Source organism: Euleptes europaea, chromosome 2 (genome assembly GCF_029931775.1).
Source record: "Euleptes europaea isolate rEulEur1 chromosome 2, rEulEur1.hap1, whole genome shotgun sequence".
Taxonomy (NCBI): Eukaryota; Metazoa; Chordata; class Lepidosauria; order Squamata; family Sphaerodactylidae; genus Euleptes; species Euleptes europaea.
In genome coordinates, this window is record NC_079313.1 from 135280796 (window position 1) to 135299805 (window position 19010).

General features: G+C 43.7%; 1 protein-coding gene across 1 annotated transcript in view; it reads right to left on the reverse strand.

Annotated features, from left to right (window-relative positions):
- Positions 1–5248: 5248 nt before the first annotated feature.
- RTEL1 (regulator of telomere elongation helicase 1) overlaps positions 5249–19010 on the reverse strand; it is a 157696-nt gene continuing 143934 nt past the window's right edge. The window contains exon 34 of the mRNA XM_056844911.1: positions 5249–5329. Coding sequence (XP_056700889.1) covers positions 5249–5329 — 81 coding nt within the window. The remainder of the gene's footprint in view (positions 5330–19010) is intronic.

Below are 19010 nucleotides of genomic sequence, written 5' to 3' on the forward strand. Positions count from 1 at the left end.
TTGATAGACCAGCGACCCCACTCCCCCGTAGTTTAAGCCCTACCTCCGTTACAAATGTTTGCTGTTGAGGATATTCCCTTCACTTGAGTGAAGACTCGGAACTGTTGTTTTCTTTCTCGTTGCAATAGAGGTTTGTGATGCCTATCGCTCTTCCGCTGTGCGTGTCTTCCTGCAGATGTTTGTAGCCAAATGGCTGCCATCTCCCGGACTATGTTGCACGGTAACCAAATGGACACGTGTCACAGCCATCCCAGACCTGTGCCAAGCCCAGATGCTATGGACAGAGGCTCCCGGACTATCGAGTGAAACTGACAAGGAGGAACCATGGGCAGAGAAGCCGATCATGGAGAACCAGAGGGAATCCATTTTCTCTGTGCCCAGGTTTTCGCAGGGAACTACCGGACGTGCAGGCAGCCCGCCCCACCCTCCATCTGCATGATTGATGGCTCATCGGAAACCTCCGAGATAATGGCGGCAGAAGATCGCGCCCCCGCTTCAAAGGGATGAGTCAATCGGGCGTAGCTCTATGAATCTTTTTCTTGGACTGGAGAATCCCATCTACCAACGTCTCCCAACTCTCCCGGAACGTGCTCAGTCAATGGTTTAGGCGTAGTCTGTCCAAATTGCCCTCTGCCCCACCTCTCGGCTGACTATCAAGGTCTTTGTTCACTCAGGGAACCACGAGGGGGTAATCTCATCAACTCCCACCCCAGAAAGAGTACAACTGGGGATGCCAGCACACACACGCAGTTTCCCTTTTTTCGTACCCCCTATCTCTCACCTATTGTTACTCTGTCAGTTTGGGTAGCGCTGCTGGACCACGTACTCCTCCCGCCTTGCTGGTCAAGTCATGGGAACCCCCTCTCCCTCGTCTCCGCCGTACAGAACCCAGGATGCGGTCTTCAGGATCAGGTGACTATCGCCCTATCTTCAAAGGGACCCTGCCAAATTGGCGAACGCTCTGTTTATACCACCTTTATTCTCTAGGTTCAGTCTGAGTGTTGTGAAAGTGTGTTTTGCTTGTGTGCGTACATATAATCAAGTAAAACCTTGTAAATAAAATCCACCGCCTTCTCCTTATTCTGGGGGTCACAGAACGGGCTCTTGTATACACAGATTAGATCCCGTTTAATTACGCCTTTTGCCAGTTATTAATTTGCTATTCCCCCTTTCATAATTTAACCGTTCATTACTAGGCAATCTGGCTAACATGTTAATTAAAGGGGAGAAAACTGGTCTGACTTATTTTTATTTCAGAGTCCCGAGGAACTTTGAGACTAAGAGATGATCTTAAGATGTGCTGTCATTCACCCTCTGATCAATGGAATATTTTAATTCATGCAATAATCTCACTTGCATGGCTGTCTGGAAAAGAAAGATCACCCACCCAGCATGAAATGACCTGCCAGATTTGTACAACATAAATAGTTAAACCTGCTGTCCAGGAGTACGGCCTGCCCTAAGCATCTGGAAGTTTTCATGTTAAAAATATAAAAATATGTTACCAGTGGCTGAATTAATACCTGCATTCCATCCTCATGTTACAGGGGAAAAATTCCAGCAGGCAATCGATCACCTGTGCAGTGGCTGGGCTGCCCCCTGGTGGTGACAGAACTGCCCTGCATTTGCCTTTTCGATCAACATCTGGCAGATAAGATCTGATGATTGAAGTTTGGTGTATGCCCAATCTGAATTTTTCTTTCTTTCCAGTTAAGACCTCATTTCCCCCCCAAATGCAAGTCTCATTGCCAAGTTATGTTGCTTCTCTCTTTTTCAGCGCTGCAAATTACATCTCTTCATTTTTGCCTCCTTCAGCACGAACTCACACTTTACATTCCAGTAATCTCTTACCTGGACTATTGGGTTGGGAAATTTGGAGAAGGAACCTGGGGAGGGGAGGGACCTCAGCAGGGTATAATGCCATGCAGTCTACTCGCCAAAACAGCCAGCGTGGTGTAGTGGGTAAGAGCAGTGGACTCTAATCTGGAGAACCAGGTTCGATTCCCCCACTCCCCCTACTCAATGCAGGATCAGCCTAGAGCATCCCTGACAAGTGTCTGTCCAGCTCCTGCTTAAAGACTGCCAGTGAGCGGGAGCTCACCGCCTACCTAGGTAGCTGACTCCACTGTCGAACAACTCTTACTGCAAACATTTCCCCACAAATATCCAGCTGGTACCTTTCCACCCGCAATTTCCACACATTATTGCAAGTCCTATCCTTTGCTACCAACAGGTGCCAGCATGGAGTAGTGGTTAAGAGTAGGGCTGTTGAAAAACAAATTCGGTAAAATTCTGATTCGGCAAAATTCGGCCCGTTTTAATTCGGGAAATGCCGAAGTCCGAACTCCCCCGATTCTGATCTGTGGAATTCGGCGCCAAGTTCCGAGTTCGGGGAAAAATTCGGCCAAATAAAGCCATTAAAAATGCATTCGTGCCTTTCTGCGGCTCCGGGGGCATTTTTGGGGGTAGAGGTCCCAAACTTTCAGGGTATCTTGAGGGGACCCTTCTTGCAAGAACCCCCAAGTTTTGTAAAGATTGGGTCAGGGGGTCCCGAGATATGGGGCCCCAAATGGGTCAAACTGTGGATCCCCACAGGGATCTCTCTCACACACAAACAGACGCTCTCTTTTTCTCTCCCCGGGCCGCGCAGCAGCTGGGCTCATACACTCAACCGCAACTGATTGGCCAGAAGACGACCCAGCTTGGCCACCGATTGGCTGCGGGAGAATGCTGCTAGTTGCTTACTAATTGACGGTTATGCTGCTGATTCGGAGACCCCGAATTTGCCGAATTTATTCGGCAATTGCCCCAAACTCGCCAAATTTGGCGCGTCGTTTTCCCACCTTTTTTGAGTTCGGTACCATCCGAACTGAAAACCGCCGAATCGGGGGAAATTCGGCTGTTTATTCGGTTCGGACGAACCGAATTGACAGCCCTAGTTAAGAGCTGTGGTTTGGAGTGGTAGACTCTGATCTGGAGAACTGGGTTTGATTCCCCACTCCTCCACATGAGCAGCGGACACTAATCTGGTGAACTGGATTTGTTTCCCCACTCCTCCACATGAAGCCAGCTGGGTGACCTTGGGCCAGTCACAGTTCTCTTTGTGCTCTCTCAGCCCCACCTACCTCACAGGGTGTCTGTTGTGGGGAGGGTAAGGTGATTGTAAGATGGTTTGATTCTTCCTTAAGTGCTAGAGAAAGTTGGCATATAAAAACCAACTCTTCTTCTTCTCCCTGCCCTCCACTAAGTAACAGCCCTTCAGACATTTAAAGAGTGCAATCATGTCCCCTTTCAACCTCTTCTCCCACCTCCTTGAACAATTCCTACCTTTTCTCCTTAAGATGACTTAAGATTACAGTCTCCTCGGAGAGGGGGTCTGTCCTTCTACGCTCTGTCAAACACCATGTACACCGATGGTGCTATACAAAAACAACAGAAATAATCTCAGCGGCCATCTTCCCATTTGCCTCCTTACGATGGCCACGCATGGCTCACATTGGTCTCCTTTACGTATATTTTTTTCCTTAAAAGAAATACACATATAAGCTGCAAAAGCATCGGAGATGCTTGCCAGGAAGGGCTGAAGGAAGACTTTTGCCAGCACAGAGAATCATCTGAAAGGCGTACCCCAGAGCAAGGGACCCGGCTGGCAACATCTCAGGTTCCACATTGCTTGGCGAGCTCCCCCAAACCTATTGCCTATCTAAAACTGGGCTGGTCATTCTTAAAACTCCAAAGGCATTCTGGAACCACTATACAGCCTTTTTTGGAGAAAATTCTACAGGTAAATTATTCTTTCAGAGGTCTGGTCATGTTTAAGGGGCTTCATATTTTACACCCCTGGGTATTTTAAAATGCAGTCTTCTTAATTGCAAAACCTGCCTGAAAAACTAACCTTCTTGTTTTGTATGTGAGTTTGCGAGCATGTGAGTGAGCTTAACAATTAAAGCATTTGAGAAATGAAATTCTCTGGTTCATGAGCTCATGCCAGAAACTTAAGCCTTCAAGGGACCATAAAAATTCTTTTTTGTTGCTGTTGCTTTTGGCTACAACTGACTGATACGACTATCCCTCTATGAAGTTCAGCCTTGCAACACAAACCCATGACAAACTGCTCTTTTCCTCCCAGGCTCTGCATCTCCTTTTCCCTCTTCCTCATAACAAATCCAAACAACACCAACCAGCTTCTCCACAAGAGAACATCAGCCAACACTTTCTTCCCCCAATCTTTTCAGCCATTCCTGTCCATAAGCATATTTGTTTTTAAATTTCAAAATGACCTAAAATTAAAACAAAATAGCAAACCGTTTGTTTATGCCTGGAATCGAGTGGTTACTTCCAAAGCCAAGTCTCTTGATTTGTTAAATTGTGGAACTCCCTGCCCCAGGGTGTGGTGATGGCTGCCAACTTGGAAGGCTTTAAGAGGTGAATGGACATGTTCATGGAGGAGAGGGCTATCCAGGGCTGCTAGTAAAAATGGATACTAGTCATGATGCATACCTATCTCTCTAGTATCAGAGGAGCATGCCTATTATATTAGGTGCTGTGGAACACAGGCAGGAAAATGCTGCTGCGGTCGTCTTGTTTGTGGGCTTCCTAGAGGCACCTGGTTGGCCGCTGTGTGAACAGACTGCTGGACTTAATGGACCTTGGTCTGATCCAGCACGGCCTTTCTTATGTTCTTTCCTTATTGAAAGGCAAAAGCCACATCAGGTACAAAGTTCAGACAAATATTTTAATATTTCTGCTATCTAGTTTGAGTGACAACTGCAGTTAGAACTACAGCCAGATCCTAAGCGGTGTGGCTTATTTCCTAGTCAGCATGCTCAGGAAAGCAGCATTGTACCGACACCAGTAAATGTCACGCTATAAATGCAAAATAATCCTATTTATTCATATATTTCAATATTACACTGCTCATTATATATCTTCATTTTCTCAATACAATTTAAAAAAATCACTTCCAAAGTACAAAAGCACCCCCCTCCATCTTCAGCCAGCCTTAGCAGCCGAAAGCTACAAAAGGGTGTGAGGTTTTAAAAGAAAGGTGTAATTTAATCCTCTGGGTCAGGTTGCCTCCCTTCCTGCTCCTTCTGCAAGAAGATTTACGATCCATAAATTTTAGCAAAGGGAATGACGACGTGAGGCAAAAGCAGTCCAAGGAGCCAAGGGAAGTGCGTTTGCTGGTTTCCTTCCAGGGGCAAGATTTTGCCTTGCAAAACAGATAAATTGGCACTGTATGTCTCGCTCACTGGAGGTCCGGCCAGTAAGCCACGGCTAAATGTCTTCTCTTGGCATCAGTTTGGCATTCTGGGCACTTCCTGGCAACCTGGACAAAGGGAGAGGAGAAGAACAGAACGTCAAAATGTAGTGGAGAAGTCATACGCTGGCGTCACAATCCCCAAACTCTGTTTGCGTTGCACAATTTACCATAATTTATTCTGCTTCCGAGGCCTGGGATTTGGAACTCTCTTAGAGAGTTGGAAACGTTGGATGTAAAGGAAGAGTCTAGGAAACTAATCAAGGTGGAAGGATGAAGACCTCTGGTGGGCACCAACTCCCCCTCCCCAGATCCTGGAATCCATTCCCCAGTCCTCTCTGATACCCCTTCTGAGATTTTGGCAAAAGCTGCCAATCTGTTTTCTAGTGTTCGCTTAGAGCAATGGGGTCCCTAAAGCGGTGCCCGTGGGTACAGTGGTATCTACCAAGTGCTTTTAGGAAGTGGGTGGGGCTGGCCACTAAAGATCTAACTGGCGATGCAGATTAAAATAACATTGCTTCTGTGGCAATAGAATCTTAGAATCATAGAATAGAATCATAGAGTTGGAAGGGACCACCAGGGCCATCAAGTCCAACCCCCTGCACAATGCAGGAAATTCACAACTACCTCCCCCCTCCACACCCCTAGTGACCAGAAGATGGCCAAGACGCCCTCCCTCTCATCATCAGCCTAAGTGCACAGAATCAGCATTGCTGACAGATGGCCATCTAACCTCTTCTTAAAAACCTCCAGGGAAGGAGAGCTTACCACCTCCTGAGGAAGCCTGTTCCACTGAGGAACCGCTCTAACTGTTAGAAAATTTCTTCCTAATGTCTAGACGGAAACTCTTTTGATTTAATTTCAACCCGCTGGTTCTGGTCCGACCTTCTTGTGCAACAGAAAACAACTCGGCACCCTCCTCTATATGACAGCCCTTCAAGTACTTGAACATGGTTATCATATCCCCTCTCAGTCTTCTCCTTTTCAGGCTAAACATACCCAGCTCCTTCAACCTTTCCTCATAGGACTTGGTCTCCAGACCCCTCACCATCTTTGTTGCTCTTCTCTGGACACGTTCCAGCTTGTCTACATCTTTTTTAAATTGTGGTGCCCAAAACTGAACACAGTACTCTAGTTGAGGTCTAACCAGAGCGGAGTAAAGCGATACCATCACTTCGCGTGATCTGGACACTATACTTCTGTTGATGCAGCCCAAGACTGCATTTGCCTTTTTAGCTACCGCATCACACTGCTAACTCCTGTTCAGTGTTTGGTTTACTAAGACCCCAAGATCCTTTTCACACACACTACTGCTCAGACAAGTCTCCCACATCCTATAATTATTCATTTGATTTTTCCTACCTAAATGCAGAACTTTACATTTGTCTTTGTTGAAGTGCATTTTATTAGTTCTAGCCCTTTTCTCCAGCCTGTCAAGATCATCCTGCATCTTGGCTCTGTCTTCTACCGTATTTGCTACCCCTCCCAATTTAGCATCATCTTCAAATTTAATAAGCATCCCCTCTATTCCTTCATCCAAATAATTTATAAAGATGTTGAACAACACAGCTTGTTTTATTTGAAAACCTGTCCCTCTGTAAATCTCGAGATCCCACTACCTTTGGATTACCTGGCGCCTTACTTCCATCACTTGGTTAACTCGCAACAATGAAGAGCTTCTGTGCTTGTGAGGTTTAACGTTTTACCCTCAGCTGTACTTTTCGGGAGATTCAGAAAATCCCATATTCTAAAAGACTCTGTCCGCGCAGTATGAGCAGCGTAGAATCATCACAACATTTTTTTTTGTATTTTCCTTTCTATGTTGATATCCGAGCTAAATGTCTTAAGTCACTCTTAGATGAACGGAACGGAGTATCAGACAACTGTGTTCAGTTTTTTTCTCTCTGGACAAAACTCCGATATAATGGATAGGGTAGCAAAGTTTCTAAAACTAGCAACGAGGCTTCGAGAATCTAAATTTGATTGTCTTTCTCTCTCTCATTCCCTCTTTCCTGGTATATTTTTAAAACTCTCCTCCCCCTCACAAGGGCTTCCTCTGAGTGTGATGCCGTCTCCTGCAGCAGCCGTTTTGTGGTAGCACCCGTGTCGGAATACCAAAGGTGCCCACAGGCTCAAAAAGGGTGGGGACCACCGCTTAGAGTCCTGAATCTGCTCAAAGCCAAGCGAAGCAAGCCATGTTAGCCTGTCACAGTGAAACCAGAAAGAAACCTTGGGGCACAAGGAGGTGTGTGTATGTGTGTGTTTTGGTTTTCTTGAAGCCAGGAATTTCAGGGTAGCTTTTCCCCAGCTAATATAAACCCAGGGTGAACAAATTCCCAGGAAGGCGCTTACTAGAAATATAAGCAACCAAATAGGAAATGCAAAGCTTGCAGACAATGGGAATATTCTTGGCCAATTGAGGGAAAACACCCAAGTCTAGATAACAGCTTGACTTCTGGGTTCCTCCTTCCTTTGTGCAAGAATAGTGTTGGAAAGAAGGAAGCAAAAACATTCAGGAGGCATTAGAACAAAACATCGAACAGTCAGTCCTGGAGCATTTAGAAAGCATGACTGTGATTACTAAGAGCCAGCATGGATTTCTCAAGAATAAGTCATGTCCGACGTGAACCTTATCTCCCTTTTTTGAGAAAGTGACTTCCTTGCTGGATCAGGGGGATGCGGTGGACATAGTTTATCTTGGTTTCAGTCAGGCTTTTGATAAGGTTCCACATAATATTCTTGGTTGACAAGCTGGAAAAATATGGTTTAGTTCCTGTTACTGGTAGGTGGATCCGTAACTGGTTGATAGATCGCACCCAAAGAGTGCTTGTTAATGGTCCCTCATCCAAGTGACAAGTGGAATGCCTCAGGGATCTGTCTTGGGCTCTGTGTTGTTCAACATTTTTATAAATGATCTGGATGAAGGAATAGAGGGGATGCTTATTAAATTAGAAGTCAGAGCCAGGATACAGGATGATCTTGACAGGCTGGAAAATTGGGCTAAAACTGATAAGTTTTCAGTGGAGGTAAATGTAAAGTTCTGCATTTAGTTAGGAAAAATCAAATGCATAATTATAGGATGGGAGAGACTTGTCTTGGCAATAGTATGAGTGAAAAGGATTTAGAGGTTTTACCGTGCATTTCTGAGCACCGCCGGCGGCCAGGACAAAAGCCCCTCAGGAGGCCGGCCAAGGCCTGCACCGGTGTCCAGGCATCTTACACCGGCGTTTGTGGCCCCAACACCAACGTGAAGGCTCGGCCGCTGGCTGCCTTTTAGGTGGCATAGGGTTGCACGGATTTTTACGCCGAGAGGAGGCAGTGCCTTGCCCCCTCCCGGCGCAAGCATTCACTCAGGAATGCACTGTTAGTAGACCATACACTGGACATGAGTCAACAGTGTGATGCAGTAGCTAAAAAGGCAAATGTGCTTTTGGGGGTGTATCAGCATAAGTATAGTGTCCAGATCACCTAGAGTACTGTGTTCAGTTTGGGGCACCGCAATTTAAGAAGGATGCAGACAAGCCGGAAAGTGTCCAGAGGAGGGCAACGAAGATGGTGAGGGGTATGGAGACCAAGTCCTATGAGGAAAGGTTGAAGGAGCTGGGTATGTTTAGCCTGAAGAGGAGAAGACTGAGAGGTGATATGAAAACCATCTTCAAGTACTTGAAGGGCTGTCATATAGAGGAGGGTGCCAAGTTGTTTTCTGTTGCCCCAGAAGGTCGGACCAGGACCAAGGGGTTGAAATTAAATCAAAAGAGTTTTTGGCTTAAACATTTAGAACTTTCTGACAGAGCGGATCCTCAGTGGATCAGTCTTCCTCAGGAGGTGGTGGGCTCTCCTTCTTTGGAGGTTTTTAAGCAGAGGCTAGAGGGCCATCTGTCACCAATGCTGATTCTGTGAACTTAGGCAGATCATGGGGGGAAGGGCAGGAAGGGCTGTGTCAGTGTTTGGCTCTCGTGGCCCTTTCTTACATGCCCAGGAAAATGCTGATCACCATTTTCGAGTCAGGAATCAATTTTCCTCCAGGCCAGATTGGCCAGGGATCCTGGAGGGTTGTTTCTTTTTTTTGCCATCTTCTGGACATGTAAGGGTCACTTGGGGTGTGTGGGGGAGGTAGTTGTGAATTTCCTGCCTTGTGCAGGGGGTTGGACTAGATGACCTTGGAGGTTTCCTTCCAGCTCTATGTTTCTATGACTAAATACTTCCTACAAGTGAAAAAACATAAAGCGGTGAGATGCATTTGATATTGTTAGGTGTGAAAGGTAGCCAGTTCCGAAGTTTCAGGAGGATCAGGACTGGGATGGAGAGGGAATGAAGTATTTCAATCCCGGGTGGTTGCAACCTAAGAAAAGTGCAGTCGATGGCAAAACTGAGATTGGTAGGCAGTGAACCAAAGTCAGGGAGGGACAGCAAGTTACCAGGCAGGCGGCGAGTGGCATTTAGTCCCCACCAGGGACAAGCTGGTCAGATAATAGACAGGAAAGATTACTTTGGTTCTAGAGAACCACTATTTTGCAGTGACTGGACCATGTCTGGTGAAAACGGGTTCAATCCCTATTCACCAGGAAACTCAATGGAGTCATTTCTGCATCGCCCCCTATCTGACTCAGTTGTTCCTTGGAGTTCTGAATGAGTTTTCTATCCATTAGAGAAGACCTCGCTGCCAGCCCTCACAATGCCTGGGTCTTCCCATTCCGCTGTTAACCCGACTCTTCCCTCTCCCCTGAGCTCGGCCCGGCTGAAATATCCATGCAGAAGGCAAAGCAGGGGAAACAGAAGATTGCTTTCTCTCAAAGCCAATTACAAAGCAGCATGCAAAGAGGTGGGGATTCAGATACTTCCTGTTTCCTCAGAACTCTTTCTGAGCAAAAGAAAGGCTTTTTCAAACGGACGCTTGGAGAACTGGGTTTGATTCCCCACTCCTCCGCATGAGTGGTGGACTCTAATCCATTTTGAGACTCCTTGAGCAGTGTAAAGTAAGCCAATTACAAAGCATCATTTAAAGGGGTGGGGGCTTGATTTGAGTTTGGAGATTGCTGGTGCAGAGATTCCCAACTGGAAAGTATGGCCCAGCCAGCAACGAACCTCAGGTAGAACTCCCATGCATAATTGATCTGGATGGCTCTAGTCAAATCCCTCTCTCTCATCCCTATGTACCTCACTGGGTTGTTGCAAGGTTAAAAGAAAGGGGAGAACCAGCCCATGTTGCCCTGAACTCCACGGATTGAAGGAGGGGAACAAAAATGTATCGAATGAATAATGCAGGGTGCCAAGTCATTGGTTCCTTGCATCATGTGACCAGACAGCTGTGGTGTAGTGGTGAGAGCCAGTGTGGTGGAGTGGTTAAGAACAGTTAGAGTGGTTCCTCAGTGGAACAGGCTTCCTCGGGAGGTGGTAAGGGGTCCTTCTCTGGAGGTTTTTTAAGCAGAGGCTAGATGGCCGTCTGTCAGCAATACTGATTCTATGACCTTAAGCAGATGATGAGAGGGAGGGCATCTTGGCCACATTCTGGGCACGGAGTAGGGGAGTGTGCGCGGGAGGTAGTTGTGAGTTTCCTGCATTGTGCAGGGGGTTGGACTAGATGTCCCTGGTGGTCCTTTCCAACTCTATGAATCTAGGTGGACTCTTAATCTGGAGAACTGGGTTTGATTCCCCACTCCTCCGCATGAGCAGCGGACTCTAATCCATTTTGAGACTCCTTGAAAAGGTACAGAAAATTGGGTATAAAAACCAACTCTTGTTCTTCTTGCCAAACAGCCTTCATTTGGGCTCACGTTCCCCTCCCACAACCCCAGTCTTTGGGTTGGGGCCACACTTTTCTGCTCCCTTTGCATAAAGTTGGCAAGCCGCTTCAGCGGTCACCAGCGGAACCATGACCGATTTCATCACCTTAGCTGGGACAGAATGACTGTCTCAGGGAAAATGTTTGCCACTTTCATTATCCTGGCGACCTAAATTTAGAATAGTCTATCAGAGCTCTGCTCTTCTGATCAAATCTGTCTGCCCCCCTCCCCAACATCCTGCCCCTAGTATGGCTACTTCCCATTTTATGCTGTTCAGAAACACTTTTATGCTATTCGGAGGTGCTGTGGCTCAGTGGTAGAGCGTCTGCTTGGCATGCAGAAGGTCCCAGGTTCAATCCCCGGCATCTCCAGTTAAAGGGGCTAGGCAAGTAGGTGATGTGAAAGACCTCCGCCTGAGACCCTGGAGAGCTGCTGCCGGTCAGAGTAGACAATACTGACTTTGATGGACCAATGGTCTGATTCAGTAGAAGGCATCTTCATGTGTTCACTCCCAGGTCCCCGAACCATTTTTAGTGGAACCTTTAAACGATCCACTCCTCCACTGGAACTACTATGACACTGTTTTCTTAATTTCGGCGCAACGGACCTGCCTACAGGAAGCACTTGGTCCATGAGGCTGGTTTCCCAGTTTCCCATTTTCTATGTTTCTGGCTGTTGCTGGCGCTCCCATTGCCATTACAGATGGTCTTTGGCTGCCATAAACACTGTCAGATCCTCTGGTGCTGGCTAATTTCATTATGTTATGTTAACATATGACATAATGGCCCTGTAAGGTACAGAATGCCATACCATTATAAGGAAAATCTTCCTACTCACCGAAACAACCACCTGATGAACTGATTAAAAGAGAAGAGCAAGGGCCCAGTAGCACCTTAAAAACTAAAAAATTTTTTGGCAGGGTATGAGCATTCGTGAGTCACAGCTCTAAAGCTGTGACTCATGAAAGCTCATACCCTGCCACTAATTTCGTTCGTTTTAGGTATCTGAATAAGTGAGCTGTGACTCATAAAAGCTCATACCCTGCCAGAAATTTTGTTAGTCACAGATATCTGAAGAAGTGAGCTGTGACTCACGAAAGCTGATACCCTGCCAGAAATTTTGTTAGTCTTTAAGGTGCTACTGGATTCTTGCTCTTTTCTACTGCTACAGACATGTTAACATGGCTACCCATTGGAATTTTAGAAAGAGTTAATGTGGTGCAGTCACCATGTCCTGGGCTCGAATCTCAGTGACACAAAGCTCACTGGGTGACCTTGGGTCCATCCCACACTCTCAGCGCCTTCCCTTTTCTCACCTGGCCAGCACGGTTACGTAGGACGAATGCCACAGGCAAGCAGCCAAGACAGAACTGTCCACGGTTTCAGGAACAGCAGCCAGAGAGCAGGACAAGGAGAACGCTGGAACTCATTCAGCAGGGAGCTGTCCACACTGGTACGTCAGCTGTTTTTACAACAGCCCTGTTCGTAAGTTACCCTGAACACTCATACAGCACATGTAAATTCAATCCTTGATTTTCCTTTATACGTGCGTTGAGTAATTCTCACGTTCCATGCAATGCACATACAGCTGTGTGTGAGATTTAAGCAGAAGGAAGGAGAAGGTTTTTATACCCGCTTTTCTCTACCTTTAAGAAGAAGAAGAGTTGGTTTTTATATGTCGACTTTCTCTACCACTTAATGAAGAATCAAACCGGCTTACAATCACCTTCCCTTCCCCACCCTACAACAGACACCCTGTGAGGTAGGTGGGGCTGAGAGAGCTCTAAGAGAGCTGTGACTGGCCCAAGGTCACCCAGCTGGCTTCATGTGTAGGAGTGGGGAAACCAACCGGGTTCACCAGAACAAGGTCCATGGCTCCAAACCACTGCTCTTAACCACTATACCATGCTGGCTTGAGCTCAGTAAGCCTGAGCCACCTATCCACTGCCCCCACCCACTGGCCACCAAGGTGGTAGAGGCCGGTGGGGGAAGGGGCGGCGGGAGCTCTTACTACCCCTCAGCCGACAGAGCTGGGGGTGGGCAGAGGAAGCTGCCCCTTTCCACCACTGGGCTGCAGGCAAGGAGGGCAAGAGAGGAGGAGTTTCCGTCCCCACCCATATGTGAGGCAGGCGGATGGGTGAGGGGAGCAGCTTTGGGAGGCAGGCAGGTGATGGCGCTTCACCAGGGCAGGCTGGCTGGTGAGTGGCTTGCCCGCTAAGTGAGAAGGGGAGGTTAAGGATAGGATTCCCTGCCTGCAATCAGCTCTGGAAAACGTTGAAGAATACTGGGTGATTAGACAAAGTGTTTGAGGCTGATGAAGCCTTAGGTGAAACGCACAGAATACCAAGGATCTGTGGTCCTCCTGATCTGGTTCTGAACATCATTGATTTACTTGTGGTCCCCACCGGACATTTGGCATTACCCTTTTAAGGGAACCATAAGAAACAGAAGAGGCTCGGTGCTTATTACTGAGCCTATGGACAAGACAAGCTACTTTATACTGGAAAGCTTGATGAACTTTACTTGCACCTATCTGGGGGTGACCTTCTTTTGTATACATTGCACATAGTACACGTTGTTGTTGTTCAGCACCGTTGTTTTGTCATATGTCTGTTCGCATAGTTCTTGTCCATTGTAGGTTTGTTTAATGTTTTTTGGAATATATTACACTGGATATTGTTTGACACAAGATTGAGCCTATTGTTGTTTATTATATTGTAATCTATTATAAGCAAAGTCTCCTTTAGCTGGAGATAGTTGGTTAAACAAGATTACCACATAGCTTCCAAGAATTCCACTGCGCACAGGTGAAGAAGTTGAGAGAAGAGGACATTTCCTTGGAAACCAACAGGGTTATAAAGGACTGCTGATGGGATTAATCAGTACCACTAGGAAAAAGGTGTTTTCTCAGATAGTTAGTGGAACTCCCTGCCCCAGGATGTGGTGACGGCTGCCAACTTGGAAGGCTTTAAGAGAGGAGTGGAGAGGAGCATGCCTGTTATCTTAGGTGCTGTGGAACACAGGCAGGAGAATGCTGCTGCGGTCGTCTTGTTTGTGGGCTTCCTAGAGGCAGCTTGTTGGCCACTGTGTGAACAGACTGCTGGACTTGATAGACCTTGGTGTTCTTATGTCAGATTTCTGAACAGCATTTTCATTTAAAGATTATTTGGTCAATATTTGCTAAGTGGGCGAAATAACCTGCCAAAAACATTTTCGAACCTTCGATCTTTCCTGGAAAATAACATTAATGTTCTTTTATTGTGTAATCCGGGAAAAAAAGGTGCAGCTTTGTGCAGTGACCTATTGTTTGAAGAAATTCGTACTTATAATCTGGAAGCTCCATCATACATTCCAAACCAGGAGATAACCAGGCCACAGAAACACAGAAATTTTTAAAGTATGCAAGTCATATATTACGGATGGTAGGGAAAGTTAAGCCCCAGCTCCATTCCAAGAAGCATCCTGCTCTGCCATAAATGCTAGATTCGATTCCAGTAGCATCTTTATGGTGCGTACTGCTCGGGGAGTCACTGAGACCAAGTTCAAGTAAAAGCTTGATTACGTTACTGCGCCAAGGCAGAATCAGCCTTGACAAACAGGGCCTAAAAACCTTCCACTACCAGGCAGTGAGAAATGCTCTTCCCCTGCTCTGACAGACATTAACTTCCGCCTCTTGGAACTTGCATGAACTCTTAAGAAAGCACACCCAAAGCTAAGAAGGAGTAAAGGATTCCCCAGACACCCTCGAAATAGGCAACCCCGTGGGACCTTGAGTAAACGATATGGAATAATCCCAAACTGTTTGGACAGCCTAACTGGTTTTCCGCTATTGGGTCAGAATGGAAATTCAGAGTATGTCTTTCCCTATGAGAAGAGGCGGTTAGAAATGGGATATCCCAAAAGCAGCGAGTCATTCCTAGGTGGGCGAGAAGATCTTCATGTTTCCCTGCCTGTCACCGTCTGCTCAGAGACTTAGTTTGAGCACCGCTTGACCAAAGGATGCTTTGGGAAAGGCTTCATAGTTAATTTTGTGTGTGTGTTAAGTGTCATCAAGTCGCTTCCGACTCATGGCAACCCTATGAATCAATGTCCTTCAAAACATTCCATGTTTAACAGCCTTGCTCAGGTCTTACAAATTTTTTTTTTGAAAATTTTATTGGTTTTTATAATATAAATTTTCCATGTTAACAAACAACAATAAAAGTAATATAAAAAACTAAATCATAAGTAATGTTGTTATAGTTATTTAAGTGCTAAATAAAAATAAAAAATAAAGGAAAATTTATTGACTTCCCCATCACCTCCGTCCGCCTCTTAATAAAGTATTCTATCCCATCGTGATATGGTCTGATCTTAATTATTCTTATATCTCAATTAAGTTTCAATCACAATATGCTATTAATATAATTGATTATACTTCTTAATGTTAGCAATATCATCTAGATCAGATTAAAAGGTACTCTTCCATTTCCCCCAGTCCTAATTCATATTTACAATATTTCATCCAAGCCTCCCATTCCCCCATAAATTGAACATTGTCTTTTTGATTTAGAGTAGCTGTAAGTTTTGCCATTTCCACCAGTTCAAACATTTTCATAATCCAGTCTTTTTTCCCAGGAGTATCTGCCCCTTTCCATTTTGCTGCATAGAGCAGTCTTGCAGCTGTTGTCGCATAAATCAAAAAAGTCCTTTGTATTAACAAGTCATCAGGTATCATACTTAATAGCATCATTTCTGGTGTTTTGGGTATATTTTTTTGTACTATTAGTCTTAATTCATTATAAATCACATCCCCAAAATCCTTAGCTTTGTCACAAGTCCACCACATATGATAAAAAGAACCAACTTCTTTATTACATTTCCAGCATTTAGGGGATGTCACTTTGTAAATCCTTGCAATCTTCTTAGGTGTTAAATGCCATCTATACATCATTTTGTAGATATTTTCTCGAATTGACTGCGCATTTATTCCTTTCAGGTCTTTCACTCATAGTCTTTCACATTTGTTTAGGGCAATATCATGTCCCACAGTTTGAGCCCAATTAATCATTGTTGGTTTGATTATTTCCTGCTCACAATAAATTGTTAAAAGAAGATTATACATTTTAGAAATCAGTTGAGTGTTATTATCTAATAGCAACCTGTGAAAAGGCGATTTTTCTTTGGAAAATCCATTCTTCATATCTTGTGTAAATACTGATTTAATTTGATGGTATTGAAGCCATTGTAAATCGTCTTTAAGTAACTGAAAGTCTTTTGGTGAGCTTTTTTTCCCTTCCCAGTTAATTAACTCTTGGTAGGTGATAAATTTGTCCAATCTAAGTGGGCGTAATGTTAACATTTCTTGAGGTGATATCCACATCGGTGGTACTGGTTCAAGAATATGTTTATATCTCATCCAAATATGAAATAAGGAGGACCTGATTATATGGTTACGAAATGATGCTTGTATCTTAATTTTACCATACCACAAATAGCCATGCCATCCACTTATATTGTTAAAACCTTCAAGATCTAACAAACGCGGATTAGATACGTTCATCCAGTCCTTTAGCCATACTAAAGCGGCCGCTTCAGCATAGAGTTGAAAGTTGGGTAATGCTAAACCTCCTCTAACTTTAGAGTCCACCAAGTGTTTATAAGCAATCCTTGGCTTTTTCCCTTGCCAGATGAAATTTAATACATCTTTCCTCCAAGTATCAAAGTATTTAACATGTGATATTATAGGCAAATTTTGGAATAAGAAAAGCATCCTTGGTAAAATATTCATTTGGACTGTTGATATACGTCCCAAAAGTGACAGTTTTTTATTTGACCAAATGATCATGTCAGTTTTTATTTTGTCCCATAATTTAAGATAGTTATTAGTTATCAATTCTTTATTCTTTGCAGAGATCCAGATTCCCAAATATTTGACCTTATTAGCCTTCTCCCAACCTGTATATGATATAAATTCCTGTTGTTCTGTTTCTGATAGATTCTTAAATATTGTCTTTGTTTTTTCTTGGTTAACTTTAAATCCCGATACATTTCCAAAATCGTCCAAAGTTTCCAGCAATATCTTCATTGATTGTGTTGGGTTCTCCAAAATTAACAGAAGGTCATCCGCGAATGCTCTCAATTTAAATTCATGTTTTTTTATTTTTAATCCGTGAATGTCCTCCATACTCCTTAGCTTACAGCATAGTGATTCCAACACCAACAAAAATAATAATGGAGACAGGGGACATCCTTGTCTGGTTCCTTTCTTAATTGAACAATTGTCAGACATCGATTCGTTCACCAAAATTTTTGCCTGTTGGGATGTGTATATGGCCGATATACCCCTCAAAAAACGGTCTCCAAAATTTAATTTTTCCAATATCTTTTTCATAAAATCCCAGGAGACCATATCAAAAGCTTTCTCTGCATCCAAAAATACAAAGGCCGCCATTTGTTGAATATTCTGGTCATAATATTCCAATGAGTCTAATAAAACTCTTATATTATCTTTAATTTGCCTTCCTGGAAAAAACCTGCTTGGTCTTCATGTATAAGGTCCTTAATAAAATGTTTTATCCTATTCGATAAGACCGAAGCATAGATCTTATAATCCATATTTAACAGCGAGATAGGTCTATAATTTGAAGTTTTTTCTGGATCTCTTCCTTCCTTAGGTATCAACGATATAAATGCATGTGACCAAGTCTCTGGGGATGCTCCCTTATCCAAAATTGTATTACAAAGTAATACAAAAAAATTCACTAAATTGTCACTGAATGTTTTATAAAATAGTGCAGTAATTCCATCTGGTCCTGGTGTCTTATCCGTTTTTTGTTTCATTATTGCTTCTTGTATTTCCTCCTTTGTAATTGGAGCATCTATCCATTCTTGTTGGGGCTTTGAGAGGACATTCATCTGTATTGAACTTAAAAACTTGTCTATTTTCTTTTTTGAGATATTTTCTTTCTGATATAACTTAGTATAGAATGAAACAAATTCTTTTTGTATATCCGTGGTTGTATAAACTGGTCCTTTAGCGGATTGAATTTTTGTTATAATCTTCTTTTGAAATGAATCTTTCAGTTGGGTTGCCAAAAATTTTCCAGGTTTATTAGCATGTTCAAAGTATTTTTGTTTAGCAGATTTTAAATTTTTGTTCATTTCCTCCATTATTATCAAATTTAGTTGGTGTTTAGATACAGAGATCTTCATTTGTATGTCATTTTTCTCTTCTTCATGTAGAGCCATAACCAGTTTTTGCTCCAAATTTTGTAAATCCCAGAGTATATTATTGGTAAATTGTAGTTGGGTTTTCTTCCACGCCGTATGTTTCTGTATCATGAATCCTCTTAGAACACCTTTAAATGCATCCCAAACTATATTTAGCGTAGTTTCCCCATTAAGATTGATTTCAAAAAAATCTTTAATTAAGTCTTGTAGTTCTTTTTGAATCTTGTCATCCTTTAAAAGTTTATCATTCAATCGCCATCTAAATGCTTGTTTATTGTTCCATTCAAATGTAATTGGATTGTGATCAGAGAAAGTTCTTGGTACAATTTGAATTTTACGTAGTTGCGTAAAAATAGATTTACTAGCCCATATCATATCTATCCTTGAGTGTGCATCGTGTCTTGCTGAATAATAAGTATATTCTTTAGCTGTTGTATTCATTGTTCTCCAGATGTCTTGTATTTCCAATTCTGAAGCCATGGTGAAGAAGGTTTTAGGCAAACATCCTTCATTTTCGTCTTTTGCTTTTGATTTTTTATCCAAGGTTGAGAGAATAACTCCATTAAAGTCGCCCATCAAAAGAATCTTATCGTTTGCATATTGGGAAATCAGTTCGTGTAGTTGTCCATAAAATTTTGCTTTTCCTTCATTAGGTGCATATATTCCTACCACAATCGTCTTTTGCCCCAATATTTTAGTTTTGATGATTACAATTCTCCCTTCATCGTCTTTGTACAGTAATTCAGGACTAAGGCT